This window comes from Echinops telfairi, unplaced genomic scaffold (genome assembly GCF_000313985.2).
Source record: "Echinops telfairi isolate 266 unplaced genomic scaffold, ASM31398v2 ScPeMD7_5868;HRSCAF=6743_1, whole genome shotgun sequence".
Classification (NCBI taxonomy): Eukaryota; Metazoa; Chordata; class Mammalia; order Afrosoricida; family Tenrecidae; genus Echinops; species Echinops telfairi.
The window spans coordinates 10201563-10214579 of record NW_022109768.1 but is presented as its reverse complement, the minus strand read 5'-3'; the positions used below and the strand labels follow the sequence as shown (position 1 = coordinate 10214579).

The following is a 13017-nucleotide window of genomic DNA, read 5'->3' as shown; positions in this document are numbered from 1 at the left end:
GCAAGGAGGTCTGGTTGTTTAGTAGCCAGTAGTCACCGTGCTGTTCCCGGTGTCTTTCAGGCCCGGCGTCGCCCTGACCCTGCAGGCGTTTTCCGAAGAGGAAAGGAAGCGGTGGATGGAAGCACTGGGTGGAAAAGAAGCTGTAAGAATCATCAGTGGTTTGAGTTTTTATTATAAGTCCTTGAGAGTTTACTTGTGTTTATTTTTGTGTTATTTGTGTGTGTCATGGTAGTTTGAAAATATTTCCTGCTGAAACTGGTGGTTGAATTCATCTTGGACGTGTTCAGCAGCACATGGAAGGCTGGCGTATCACTCATTTTTATTTCTCATTCTCTTTGACTGCGCCACTCTGACTCTGGCTTGCTTTGCTGGAGGAAGTCATCTACATTATCAATTGCCTCGATCCTACCTGGCAGCAGTTTGGGTGATGGATTCAGTCAATGCTTGTAACGCATTTTGACCCCAGTGGAGATGGAATCATAAACATGAGGTGGTACAGGCAATGAGATAAGTCACAGCGAGATTTCTCTTGTGTGATTTAGCAATTGAGGGTCTAGTCTAATGGTGCAGAGTCCGCAATACTGTGTGACCATCGTGTCTGAGAGACTCTTCCGATTGGTCAGGGATAAAGATAAAGAGTCAGAGACATGGGAATGCTGTCTGTTTGCCACTTGATTCAAGCATTACTTTAATCCTGAAAGGTTAGCGGCTTTTGCTGAGCAAAAATCCTCACCACTGGACCAATAAGCAACCTCATGATCAATAGGGGAAAGATTGAAGTTGTCAAGGATTCCATTTTACTTGTATCCCAAACCCTCAGCCATGGAAGCAGTTGGAGTGAAATCACAGGACATACCGCCATTTTGCAGGTGTGCTGCAAAAGAATCTCTGAAAGTGCTGAGAAGCCAGATGTCACCTTGGGGACCACGGTGTGCTCCACGCAAGCCAGGGGGTTTTCAGTCACTATACGCATGTGAAAGCCGCCGAGAATAAGGAAACACGGAGGAGGCGATGATTTTGCCTCGTAGTGCTTTTGAATTAGGATGCAGGGGAAGAACATTGACTGTGACATTGGACTGACAGGAGAAAAAACACACTTGTCTTCGAAGAAGTCTAACCAGACTATTTTTTAGAAGTGAGGATAGCAAGACTTCATCTTAAGCACTTTGGACATGTTATGAGGAGTTCTGGGAAGGAAACCTTCACGCTGGGTAAAGTAGAGGGAGGGTGAATGAAAAAAGAGGAAGACCTTGGATGGGATGGGCCCCATCCACTGTTACCCACAGTAACAAGAAGGGGCTCAAAACATAACAGGGGCTAGGATGGCACAGGCCAGGGCAGCGTTGCAGGAACCGACTGGATGCCACCTCACAACAGCAGCGATAGAGTAAGGAAGCGATCTCTTCAGAAAATGAAGAAGCACGTTGGAGACTGAGCTTACCTAGCAAAAAGACCACATGACTAAGTCATTGAGAAATGAACCTGTTGCAATATTTGCGTGACCTTGGAGACACCCCCAACTTCTCCTTCACTGTAGAAAGCCAAGTGCGTAGCCTAGAAATAGACGAAAGCCAATCTCCAGGGAACAGTGCTCTGTTTTTATATAGGGACTCTTAGGACACCATGTGTTTTTTGTCTTCCGGATATTGGACCAGCACCAGAATCACTACTTTGGTGTTTCAAATAGACTTACGCAGTTGTCGGCAGGGGTCACCTAGATGAAAATAAACGCCACGCTATACGGACAGTGGTGAAAAAATGATCGCAAACTGAGTGGTTAGACTGCTCCAATTTCTCTGCCCTTGTTCTGGGGATTATAAATGCTGAAGAACCATGAAAAACCGTGGCGCTCCATGTCGATTTGCTGTCTTGGAACAGCTCAGGAGAGAAGACAGTCAGAGGTGATTCGGATTTACCAGCTTGTTAACGTATCTTTGTATCTAAGAGCAGGGTCAGTCAACACCAAATTCACGAGAATGTATTATTTTGCATGGTCCTACATGTGTCTGATTGAATAATTGTAATCGATTCAGTATATAAAAGGTAATATTTTCCTGTTTCTCTTCCTAGCTGTTCCATAGTTTCAGTAGAGCTGTCCCAAGACCAGAAGGATGTAAGTGCTCATGTATAGCATTATAACATAACATGCCCGTCCTCTTCCATTTCCCCAGTTGCGCTGTGATCATTCCTGATGCTGACTGTCGTTTGCTGCCCCCTCTCCGCTCTCTGTAGTCTCCTAACAGATGTGTGTCTTCTGTCAGCCACTGGGAACCTGCTCCGATTTTCCTGTATTGTTGTAACTCTCATTGATCTTTGCCACCTGGAGCTTTTTAGGGTCAATGCACTCTCTACAGTTCACTTTGATATTTATTTGTAAAGCCTTAAGGGATCCCATAAGAGTTTCAGGTACCCCAGCCTTTACCTTCCAGTCTAAGTTGTAAGCCCCGGTGTGCAGTTGATCCGTCTTCCTCCTGAAAATCCCTACGGCCTTTGAGTGTAGACATAGTATGGCAGTGCACTTTAACAACAAAACCAATAAATCATAGCCTGATGTATTAACATACCTGAGGAGGATGCCCCTTTCAAACATACCCTAAAGGAACATGAAGCACTGCTTGTGTTTGTACTCATGATTTGTATTGAGATAAAACGAAAATGTGACCTGGTTCGGTGGATTCTTTCCGACTTTAATTTTGATGTCTTTGGGGGGGAAATTGGGCTGTGTTTATCACATAGTCAAGGTTTGAAGACGTGCTGTATGGCACACCTTCTTGGAGGAAAGACGTTTCCTCTTCCCTGACCTTGGAAATCCACCGTGTGCTGCACCCGGGCATCCTTGTCCTTCTTTTTTCTTTCCTTCCCCTTCTCTCTGATTTTCTTCATCCCTCCTTTCCCTTTCCCCCCTTTCCCTTCTTTCGCACCTTTCTTAATTCTTTATGGAGAAATTAAAACATGCTCTGGGAAAAACAGTTCTGCTACTCTTACAGAAATAATTTGCATTTCATGAAACTTTATGAACAGTAAATCCTTGAGTCGTAAACCAGCCCTTCAGAATGCCCCCAAGCTTATCTCAAACTCCAACTCTCCGCCCTCGCGGAGTCCTGACTCACATGGGAAACCGGCCAAGTTTAATTCTTGAGTTGCTCATGCCCTTCCCTCTGCAGCCAAAGGTTCGCATCACTGAACCCCAGGTTCTAGATGGAGAGACCCAAGTTGCTCACACTCCTGATGGAGTTTTTAGAAACATTTGCCTTTTATTAAAGGAAAAACAAATGCTCCAGCCTAATCATAGGCAGCATCTATATTGGAAAAATTCTGAAATTTTATTTCCAAAATAATTCTGTTTTGGTACATGGATCATGTGTTCTAAAACCATTATTTTAAGAGCTCAGAGAACATGGTATAAAATATGAAATTTTATTTTCAAGTGCATTTCCCACATACTATATTTACCAAGCTCTTCTGAGCCCCTGACAGTCTGGCCCCTCGTCACCCTTCAGGGCTGGAATGTACTCACCCCTGTGGCTCCATTTTCAGTTAAGCAGTCAGTCTGAAAGGGGAGCAGTAACATGTGTGAGCTATACACACCTTAGAATAATCAACCATTTGAGATCAAAAGGGCACCATTTGCCAAACCAAGGACAGAGTCCAGCAGAGTTGGGAAAGAAAGAATATAAATTGGAAACACAGAGAGGAAGTGGATAAATGATGTTTTACACTGAGGGACTTGCAGTTAGTGAGATGAGACAATGAATTCTTATATGAAACTGATGATCTACTCTGTAAATCACCCAGTTCATAATTTTAAAAAATGGGAATAAAAGGTTCTCAGGAAATTTATGAAGCTTTATCCTACATGTGAACATGGTTTCGTATGTGTTTTTTTTTTTTTAAACCAGATGCTATCGAAATTGGCCATTCACAACTGTTTTGGGGTCATGTCCTGTAAAGAGTTGTATTAATATCTTTCTCACTGTTTTAAAATAAGGTATATTTTTTACTTTAGAACCCTTTTAAGCATAGAAATTTAATGTTACAGTTACAATAGATGTCCTGGTATCCAACAAATAAATTCTCATTTACATCATCTAAGTAGAGAATACATTAGACAGGATTTGAAAGTTTCCAACACTGCCTTTCCCTCCCTTCTGTTAGGAAAGAGAAAATATGATCAATTAACTGAGCCTTTACTACTTTCTGACTCTTTCTTTTAGGTGCACAGTTGGATAAGATGGGATTCACAATTCTCAGAAAATGCATCAATGCTGTTGAAACACGAGGTAATGTGGTTTTCTGAATCATCGTATTCATAAAAACTACTGGTATGTAAACTCTGACTCCTGTAAAATGCTGTTTGCACGCTGACGTGTTCTGGAGTCAACAGAAGGCGCACACTCCAGGTATCTGAGGACCAGTGTGTTCACTGACTGACTCAGTGTCCTCTGTGTTACTGTACATGGTCACTGCTGACATGGGAAGCAATAGAAGAACGAACAGTGTTGGAAGACCAATATTCATCACTTTCTAACCAAACAATAGTAAGATATTTTCTATCTCCCATTGTCTTTTGGGCCCTATTTAAGACAAAACATCAACAACTTTCTGGAAGTATAATTTATAGAAGATACATGCACTGATTTTTAAGTGTACAAATGTTTGAATTTTGATAGTTGAAAACGTGTGTACCACCACAGCCATAGATGATTCCTGTGTGCTTTGTCTCTTTATCGAACTCAGAAGTGATTAAGTCTAAGACACACCCAATACTGACATGGATCTATTAATCTAACAACGAAAACTCTGGCAGGGGTATGGAATATTTAGTGTGACTCTTCTAGATAATTTCTCTAACTCCCTACAAATGACCTTTTCCTGCCTGGGTGTGTGGCAGGAAGGTCAGAGAAGGAAGATACTGATAGGATTCACCTGTGAGTGAGTCAATGTGACCAGGATTCCCTGGAATGCCATCCTGCTGTTCATAAAATGAGCCCCCTGGGAAGCAGGAGGAGGAATCTCATGACCAGCAAGACCCAGGAGTGGATTGCATCTGTGGACCCCAGATCCCTGTGCGGTGAATCTCTTGGATCCACAAGACAGCGATAACATCAGGAGCAGCCGCAGCACCAGGAGCCAGAGCATGAAGCAGTGGTGGACTTCTGGAAGCACGGAGCAAGTAGAGCTGAGTTGAGTGCTTTTGTGCAGGAGGCTGGCTTGTGGCGTGAGATGCTGAGTGCCTTCGGGCTGAGGCTTCCTGGAGTGGAATATGTCTGGGCACTTAATTCAGGGAGGTAGGTTTGTTGACCCAAGGATCTTGAGTTGAATGCCTTTGGGTGGAGGCTTTCATCGAGTGGTAAGCTTCTTGGGGCATTGACTAGCAAGCCTGAAAGAACTTTGTAACACATCCCGATAGACAACTCAACCCCGAGCATTGCTCACTGGCATTACACCTTGTTAACTTCCTTTATAAACCCTTTAATCATGAATTTTGTGTGTAACTTCTGTGATGCCATTGCAATGGATATTGGAACCCAGAGAGGTAAAACGGAACATTCATTAAGGCAATAACCCTTTTCAAATAGGATTAGAATCCATAGGGGCCAGGACTTTCAACACTTACTTTTTTGGGTCACAACTCAACCAGTACATATAGGTAGACTATCATTTGTTTATTTACTAATCTGGTGATTAAATTGGACTTGTTTTCCACTTTAAATTTGAAGAAAGCGAATCCACCTCTATGACCAAAAGCATAAAGGCTTTTTCTTTGAAGTCCCCAGCGAATCATAGAGGCCTTGCACTTTCTAGCCAACCTGGGAGATTTTGGAGAAGCCAAGCACTGGACATTACAAAACAGGCTGTTCGTGGATGAAGGTTGAGAATCCCTTTGTTTAAAGACCCAATGAAACATGGATGGAGAAATAGAATGTTCATTTTGCTTTCATTGTCCTAGCCCTACTATGGATGACTTAACCGGATGAATTTTCATTCATTTTAACCGGCACTGACGTTGAGCTGACAAATTTCTTCATTATCCTAGTGCTTCAAAAATTTTGTAATGTATTAAAAGAAACTAATTTTTATGTCTCCACCATTCATGTTTTTGGGATTTTTTTCTTTTTGCTGAGCTTTTAAATTTGGAAAGCTTAGTATTTGCATACTTACTCTGATAAATTATTTCCCCAAATGATATACGTACTTTAAACATCATTGCTTCTACCTGAACATATAAAACTCTATCTAGGAAGATTTTTCTGGTTGGTATGTGTAGTTTAATATACATTAAATAGCATGGCTCTACTGGAATCTGCATGTATGGAAGGTATTTTTATTATAAACATTTAAGTTGTAGGGTTTGAACAGAAGAATGGGTCACATACTATAATTTAGATTTTCCCAGTTAAAAATAAAAACAAATAGCATGTTTTCCTTTTCAAATTTTATTACTCCATTCCAGGATCCTTTTGTTTTTAATGGTTTTAAAAAATCAAGAATTGGACCATACAGTTAAAAATAACAAGTGAGATAGAACCCCTGACATGCTTATCTTACATTTGGGAATTTCTTCAAATAATATTGCCCTTGTGACTATTGCCCTTGTGTCTGGGCTGACTAGAGAAACAAATCCAGTGATACTCATAGATGTATAAGAGAGAACTTTATATCAAGAACTAATTATGTATCGAGAAAACATCCCAGCAGTCTAACTCAGGTCCATAAGTCTGATCCTAGTCCATATGCCCTATTCAGACTCACACAGCCACGTGCAATGATGCAGAATGCAGGGAGATCACAGGCCAGTGGGTGCAAGGTCAAGTGGATCCAAAGACCATTCCCACAAGGAGCCAACGTCAGACTGTGACTTGATTGACAGGCTACACTGCACCCTTACACTCTACATATCTTGAAGTGACATGAAATTAAGTAACTACCACACCTTGATTTCTCCAAATCCACTTTCATGAACATTGATCTTTTTTTTTAATTCTATAATTGGTCTTTCCTCACTTTGTTTTAAAAATAAGAACAACAAAACACAGCACAACACCTTGCTTTTATTTTTATGTCTAAAATAATATAGAATCAAAATATAAATGATAGACAAGCAAAGCACAAAAGGTAAAAGATCACCAGTAATTGCCTTCAAAGAAAATTCTTGGTGGTACTCTGTTAAAGAATCAGTTTTGTTAGCGTGAAATGCAAGTGCACAGTAATGCCGTGATTGTTTTAAGCACTACCCAGGTAACCCCATTACCCAGATTTAAGCAGTGCCCACATTTTTGTCACATTTGTTCAATGTCAGTTTTCCTCTCAGTTCAACCCTTACCCAAATTTGATTGGTTGTTATTGGAAATTATACAGCAAAACAGATCGGTTCATCAGTTTGTACAGTTCCCATAAAGTGACTTTGATAACATTCTTCAAGTGGTGTAACCATTCTCCCTCCTTCTCTGAGCTGTTCAACCATTGTTAATATAAATTCATTGCCCTCTAAGGGCCTGATCTAACTTTTTAAGTTACTGTTAAAATTTTATCCCACATAGATCTTACAGGACCATGATGCTCGAGACAGACATTTTTGAGTTAAGTCAAACTACTGTTTTAAGAAAATTTTAGGGTATATTTTTGGTTTAAGACTTAAAAATTATCTCAGGGGAATAGTTTCAGGGGTCCATCCACCTTCCAGGCTTATGGAAAGTATGGCACCTATAGAATTTAAAATTATGGTTTGTATGTTTTTTCTCTTTAGATTAGTACTCTTATCTAGCATCTTAGGTCAAAATGTTCAGTAATGTTAGCCTCACATTCCACATTCTCCTCAGATTCCTTGCTCTCCTTCTTCCTTTGTTACATTAGGTGACTAGAGACCAATTGTGCCTTGGATGACTACCTATAAGCTTTTAAGACCTCAGGTCCTATGCAAAGAACTAGGAGATAGAATAGAAGCACTAACTAATATTATTGGGCCAGTTAACTGGAGTGTCCCATGACACCATGACCCCAAACCTCCCTGGATCTTGTTCATTGTGTTGACTGTGAAGAGCTGATTTTTCCAGCACCATTGAATGGACTTAGCACTCTTGTTAGAAGTCAGTTGACTAACACCACGTGGCTTATTATTGGCATCTCAATTTTATTTTATTCACCGGTATGCCTTCTTTTATAATGCCCAAACCCAAACTCAATGCCATTGAGTTGATGTCCACTCATAGCGACCCTATAGGACAGGGTAGAACTGCCTCTATAGGCTTCTAAGACTAATTCTTTGCGGGAGTAGAAAACCCTATCTTTCTCCTACAGAGCAGCTGGTGGGTTCGATCTGCTGACCTGGTGGTTAGCAGCCTGACATACAGCCACTATGCCCCCAGGAGTCCTTTGCTTATACTAGCAACAGGCTGTTTTGCTTACTTTAGCTGTATACCAAAAAACAAACGAAAAACTATTCCCATTGAGTTGATCCTATAGACTCATAGTGATCCTTTGTAGGCTTTCTGAGCCTGTAAATCTTTCCTAGGGCACATAGCTGCATCTTTCTCCTGAGGAGCAGCTGGTGGGTTTGAACTGTCAGCTTTGCAGTTACTAGTCTAACCTTTACTTGACAATGCCATCAGGGCTGTAGCCATATAGTATGTTTTACACTCAGGCAATGTTAGCCGTTCTACTTTATTCTTTCTACATTGTTTTAGCTATTCAGAGCCTCTTGCTATTCTGTATAAAGTTGAGGATTAGATTTTCTATTTTTATAAAATGGGATTTTTGATCCTGATTGCATTGAATCTATAGCTTACTTTGGATAGTATTGACATCTTTACAACATTAAGTCTTCCAATTCATGAACATGGACCATCTTTTTATCTAAGTGTACTTTAATCTCTTTTGACAGTGTTTTATAGTTTTTATTGTCCTTCACATCTCTACTTAGATTTATTCCATCTCTACTTAGATTTATTCCTAGGCCTTTTAATTCTCTTTGATGTTAATGTAAATACATGGTTTCTTTTCGGATTTTTCAGTTGCTGGCATATAAAACCCCAACAGATTTTAGCTTTTTGATTAACTTATTTTTAATTTTTAATTAGTGAGGATCATCATAATTTGTTTCCTTACTGTCATAAATAATTCCTAAAATAATTGGTTTAAAACAATGAACCTTATTTCACATTCATTGAGCATTATTCTGGGTGCTTTGTTCCTTTCTCAGGTATCCTTTAAAACAGGGGTCCTCAAACTTTTTAAACAGGGGCCCAGTTCACTGTCCCTCAGACCCATCTGAGCAAATTCCTATGCACACTGCACATATCTTATTTTGAAATAAAAAAATAAATGGGGTAAAAACACCTCGTGTTAGGAGTTGGGCTGCTAATCGATAGGTCAGCAGTTTGAAACCACCAGCTGCTCCGTGGGAGAAAGGTGAGGCTTTCTGCTTCTGTAACAATTTGCAGCCACAGAAACACTGGGGCAGTTCTACGCTGTCTCAGTTCTACGTTGTCTTACAGGTTCTAGATGGCAGTGAGTCTGGTCCTGAGGAAAAGGTATCCTGGTGGCAGAGTGGGTTTAGTGTTGTGCTGGCAGCCATAAGGTCAAGTCCACCCCCCTGGCTGTTCGAGGGAGAAAGATGAGGCTGTCTACTCCTATAAAGATCAACAGTTTTTTAAACCATATCGAACCGTTGAAATCAGTTTGAGATCAAGAATGGTGTGTGTTAGAGTTGTATCCTCTCGCCACACTAATTCAATCTGTCTACCGAGCAAATCACAGAAGCTGGTTTATATGAAGAAGGCTGTGGCATCAGGATTGGAGGAAGGCTTATTAGCAAATTTCAATATACAGATGACACAACTTTTTGGAAAGTGAGGAGGACTTGAATGAAGCACTTGCTGATGCAGATTAAGGATTGCAGCCTTCCGTATAGATTACATTTCAATGTAAATATGACCCGACTCGTCACAACTGGACTCGTGGGTAACATTGTGATCAATGGAGAAAAGGTTGAAGTGATGGAGGATTTTGTTTTGCTTCATGGAAGCGGCAGTCAAGAGAACAAATGACACGTTACAGTAGGTAAATCTGCTGTTCAAGGCCTCTTTGAGGGACTAAGGTTCATCCAACTCAACTCTTGGCATTTTAAATCATCTTGTATGCCTGGAGATTGGACATTGAATAAGGAAAATCCAAGAAGAATGGATACATTTGAATTACGGTGCTGGTGAAGGATATTGGAAGTACCATGGACTTCCAGAAGAACAAACCAAGCTGTCTTGGGAGAAGTACAGCCAGATTGCTCCTTAGAAACAAGGATGGCATGACATCAAGTCACACACTTTGGACATATTCTCAGGAGAGAGTAGTCCTTGGAGAAGAACACCACGCTTCATAAAAATAGGACAGTGAAAAAGAGGAAGAATCTCTACAAGCTGGATTGACACAGTGGCTGCAACATTAAGCTCAAACATGAGAACGATGGTGAGGACGGTGCAGGACCACACAGTGCTGATCTGTTGTACATAGGGTTGCTATGAGTCTGAAGTGACTCATTGTAAGCTAGCAGCAACAACAACGTGGAGGAGTTCTGCGCTGTTCTTTAAGGTCACAGTGTGTTCGAATACACTCAGTGGCCATGAGTTGGATTTTGATTTGGTTCTAAAGAAACGGCCCTGGTAGCACAGAAGTTAAAATACCCAACAATTTAAATTCACCACCACTATACGAGAGAAAGATGCAATAGTCTGCTTTATGTAAAGATTACAGCCTAGAAAAACTCCGGCCAGTTCTATTCTGTTTTATAAGGTTACTGTGACTCGATGGTAATGGGTTTTGGGGTCTGAAGGATGAGTTGCTTGTGTATTGGAGAAATGGGATACATATTTGTGATCTTTGTGTATTTAGTATCATGAAGGTTATTTTGGGGAGTTTTTCTTTTAACTTCTTGGTTATAAAACAAAACAAAAAATACAACCTAAGCCCAAGAAAATAGCACAATGTTCTTTCCTTCCCCCTTAATAGCAGTGATGTATTGTAGGTAGGTCCTAGTTCTCGTATGAAGTGTGCCAGTTAGTCGGTATTTGTTGATCAATCACAGGTGAGCATAGCCTTACATTACATCTTTGGGGTACATAGTAAAGTGATTCATACCATCCTAGATTAATGAGAGCAACTTCTTTTAATAAAATTAAAATGTTAAAAGTTTCTCTGATTAAGACAATTTGAGGGGATGTGAATGAATTGGAAAATAATTGATGTCACTGAGAACTGCCTTCCTCAAAGAAGAGGAAGGTGTATTTTAGAGAATCTCTTGCCTTCAGTTTTGGAGGCAAGAGAGGGAGCAGAGTGTTTTTGTGATTGGATAAAAAGTACGAAGAAACAGTACAAATAGGTCCTTGGGCACATGTGTGGAAATGTGAAGGAAATGAGTACCTATGAGTGGTCCGATAGCAAGTAGCAGTACTGAAATGGTCCGTATGGAAGCTGGTGCTAGTAGTTATTTGTGCACGCAGACTTTGGTGTGGCTTAGAGCCTTTCATAGGTGAGGTAACTGCTCCGGGATAGTACATCTGGTGGTGGAGTCAGCAAGGATGCATTCAAGTGATTTTGCACATACTGCAGTCACGTTTAGCAGGTAGCTGTACAGAGAGGAAGAAGGTTTTGTAAGTAATGTCACTTTCCACTTCTTGTTGACAAGCAGAGTGTCCTGAGGAAACCCAGGAGGCTATTGCAGATTTGATGTCATTCAGCAGGATCACCAAACCAAGAAAACAAAAAAACAAAGCAAAGCAAAACTATTGCTGTTACGTCAATATTGACTCCTAGTGACACTATAGGTCAGAATATACATCAGGCTAAAACTGCCTGTAGGGTTTCTAAGACTAAATCTTTAAGGAAGCAGATTGGTACATCTTTCTCCCACAAATTGGCTATGGGATCGAACCACACACCTTCCAGGTAGTAACGGAGCACTTAACTACTATGCTACGTGGGCTCCTGGGCTCACCAAAGGAGCCTCTTTAAAACTGCAGATTCCAAGGCTAAATCCTGGTCTGTTGAATGAGAACCTGAGAAGACTGGCCCCTCTTGTAGAGAATGAGAATGCCAGCAGGACCAGAGCAGTCAAGTGTAGGAGGGGGGCGGGTTCTCATTGTGGGATTTAGGTGATAGAAGAAGCCACGAGGGCCTTTCTGAAGGACTAGGGTTTATGAAAAGGCTTATTAACCTGTGATGCACAGGTGGCACAACCTGACTTACTTACCGAAAGAGAAGAGGACTTGAATCATTTGCTGATGAAGATCAAGAACTGCCACCACCTTCAGCATGGATTACAACTCAAAACCCAAATCCTCCCAACTAGCCTGATAGATAACATCCTGATCAATGGAGAGAAGCTTGAAGTTGTCAAGGATTTCACCTTGCTTGGAACCACAATGCGTTCTCATGGAAGCAGCAGTCAAGAAATCAAATGATGGGGGCCGGGGGACATGGGAGAAGGGAGGTAGGGGAAAGGGGAAAGGGAGGGGGCTGTCAACAAACCCAGGGACAAGGGAACAACAAGTGATCTAAAATCGATGGTGAGGTGGGCATAGGATGCCTGGTGGAGCTTAATCAAGGCTAATGTAGCCAAGAGAAATTCCTGAAACCCAAATGAAGGCTGAACATGATAGTGGGACAAGAGGAAAGTAAAGGGAAAGAGAAGAACTAGGAGGCAAAGGGCATTTATAGAGATCTAAATATAGGCATGTACATATGTATATGTGTATGTGTATATATATATAATGATAGGGAAATAGATCTATGTACATATATTTATATGTTAAGTATTAAGGTAGTAGATGGACATTGGGCCTCTACTCAAGTGCTCCCTCAGTACACTTTGTTCTACTAACCCAGCATTCTGTGAAGCTCACCTTCCTGACACAATCACTGAAGACCAAATGGGTGCACAAGCAAATGTGAGAAAGAAAGCTGATGGTGCCCGGCTTTCAAGGGATATAATGTGTGGGGTTTTAAAGGCTTGAGGATAAAAGAAGC

The 13017-nt window shown here is 41.0% G+C and overlaps 1 protein-coding gene across 1 annotated transcript in view; it reads left to right on the top strand.

Annotated features, from left to right (window-relative positions):
- The window catches only part of ARHGAP10 (Rho GTPase activating protein 10), a 275523-nt gene that overhangs the window by 86084 nt on the left and 176422 nt on the right, over nucleotides 1-13017 (top strand). Inside the window, exons 9-11 of the mRNA XM_030887201.2 lie at nucleotides 61-142; nucleotides 2071-2113; nucleotides 4215-4280. Of these exons, the coding sequence (XP_030743061.2) occupies nucleotides 61-142; nucleotides 2071-2113; nucleotides 4215-4280 (191 nt within the window). The remainder of the gene's footprint in view (nucleotides 1-60; nucleotides 143-2070; nucleotides 2114-4214; nucleotides 4281-13017) is intronic.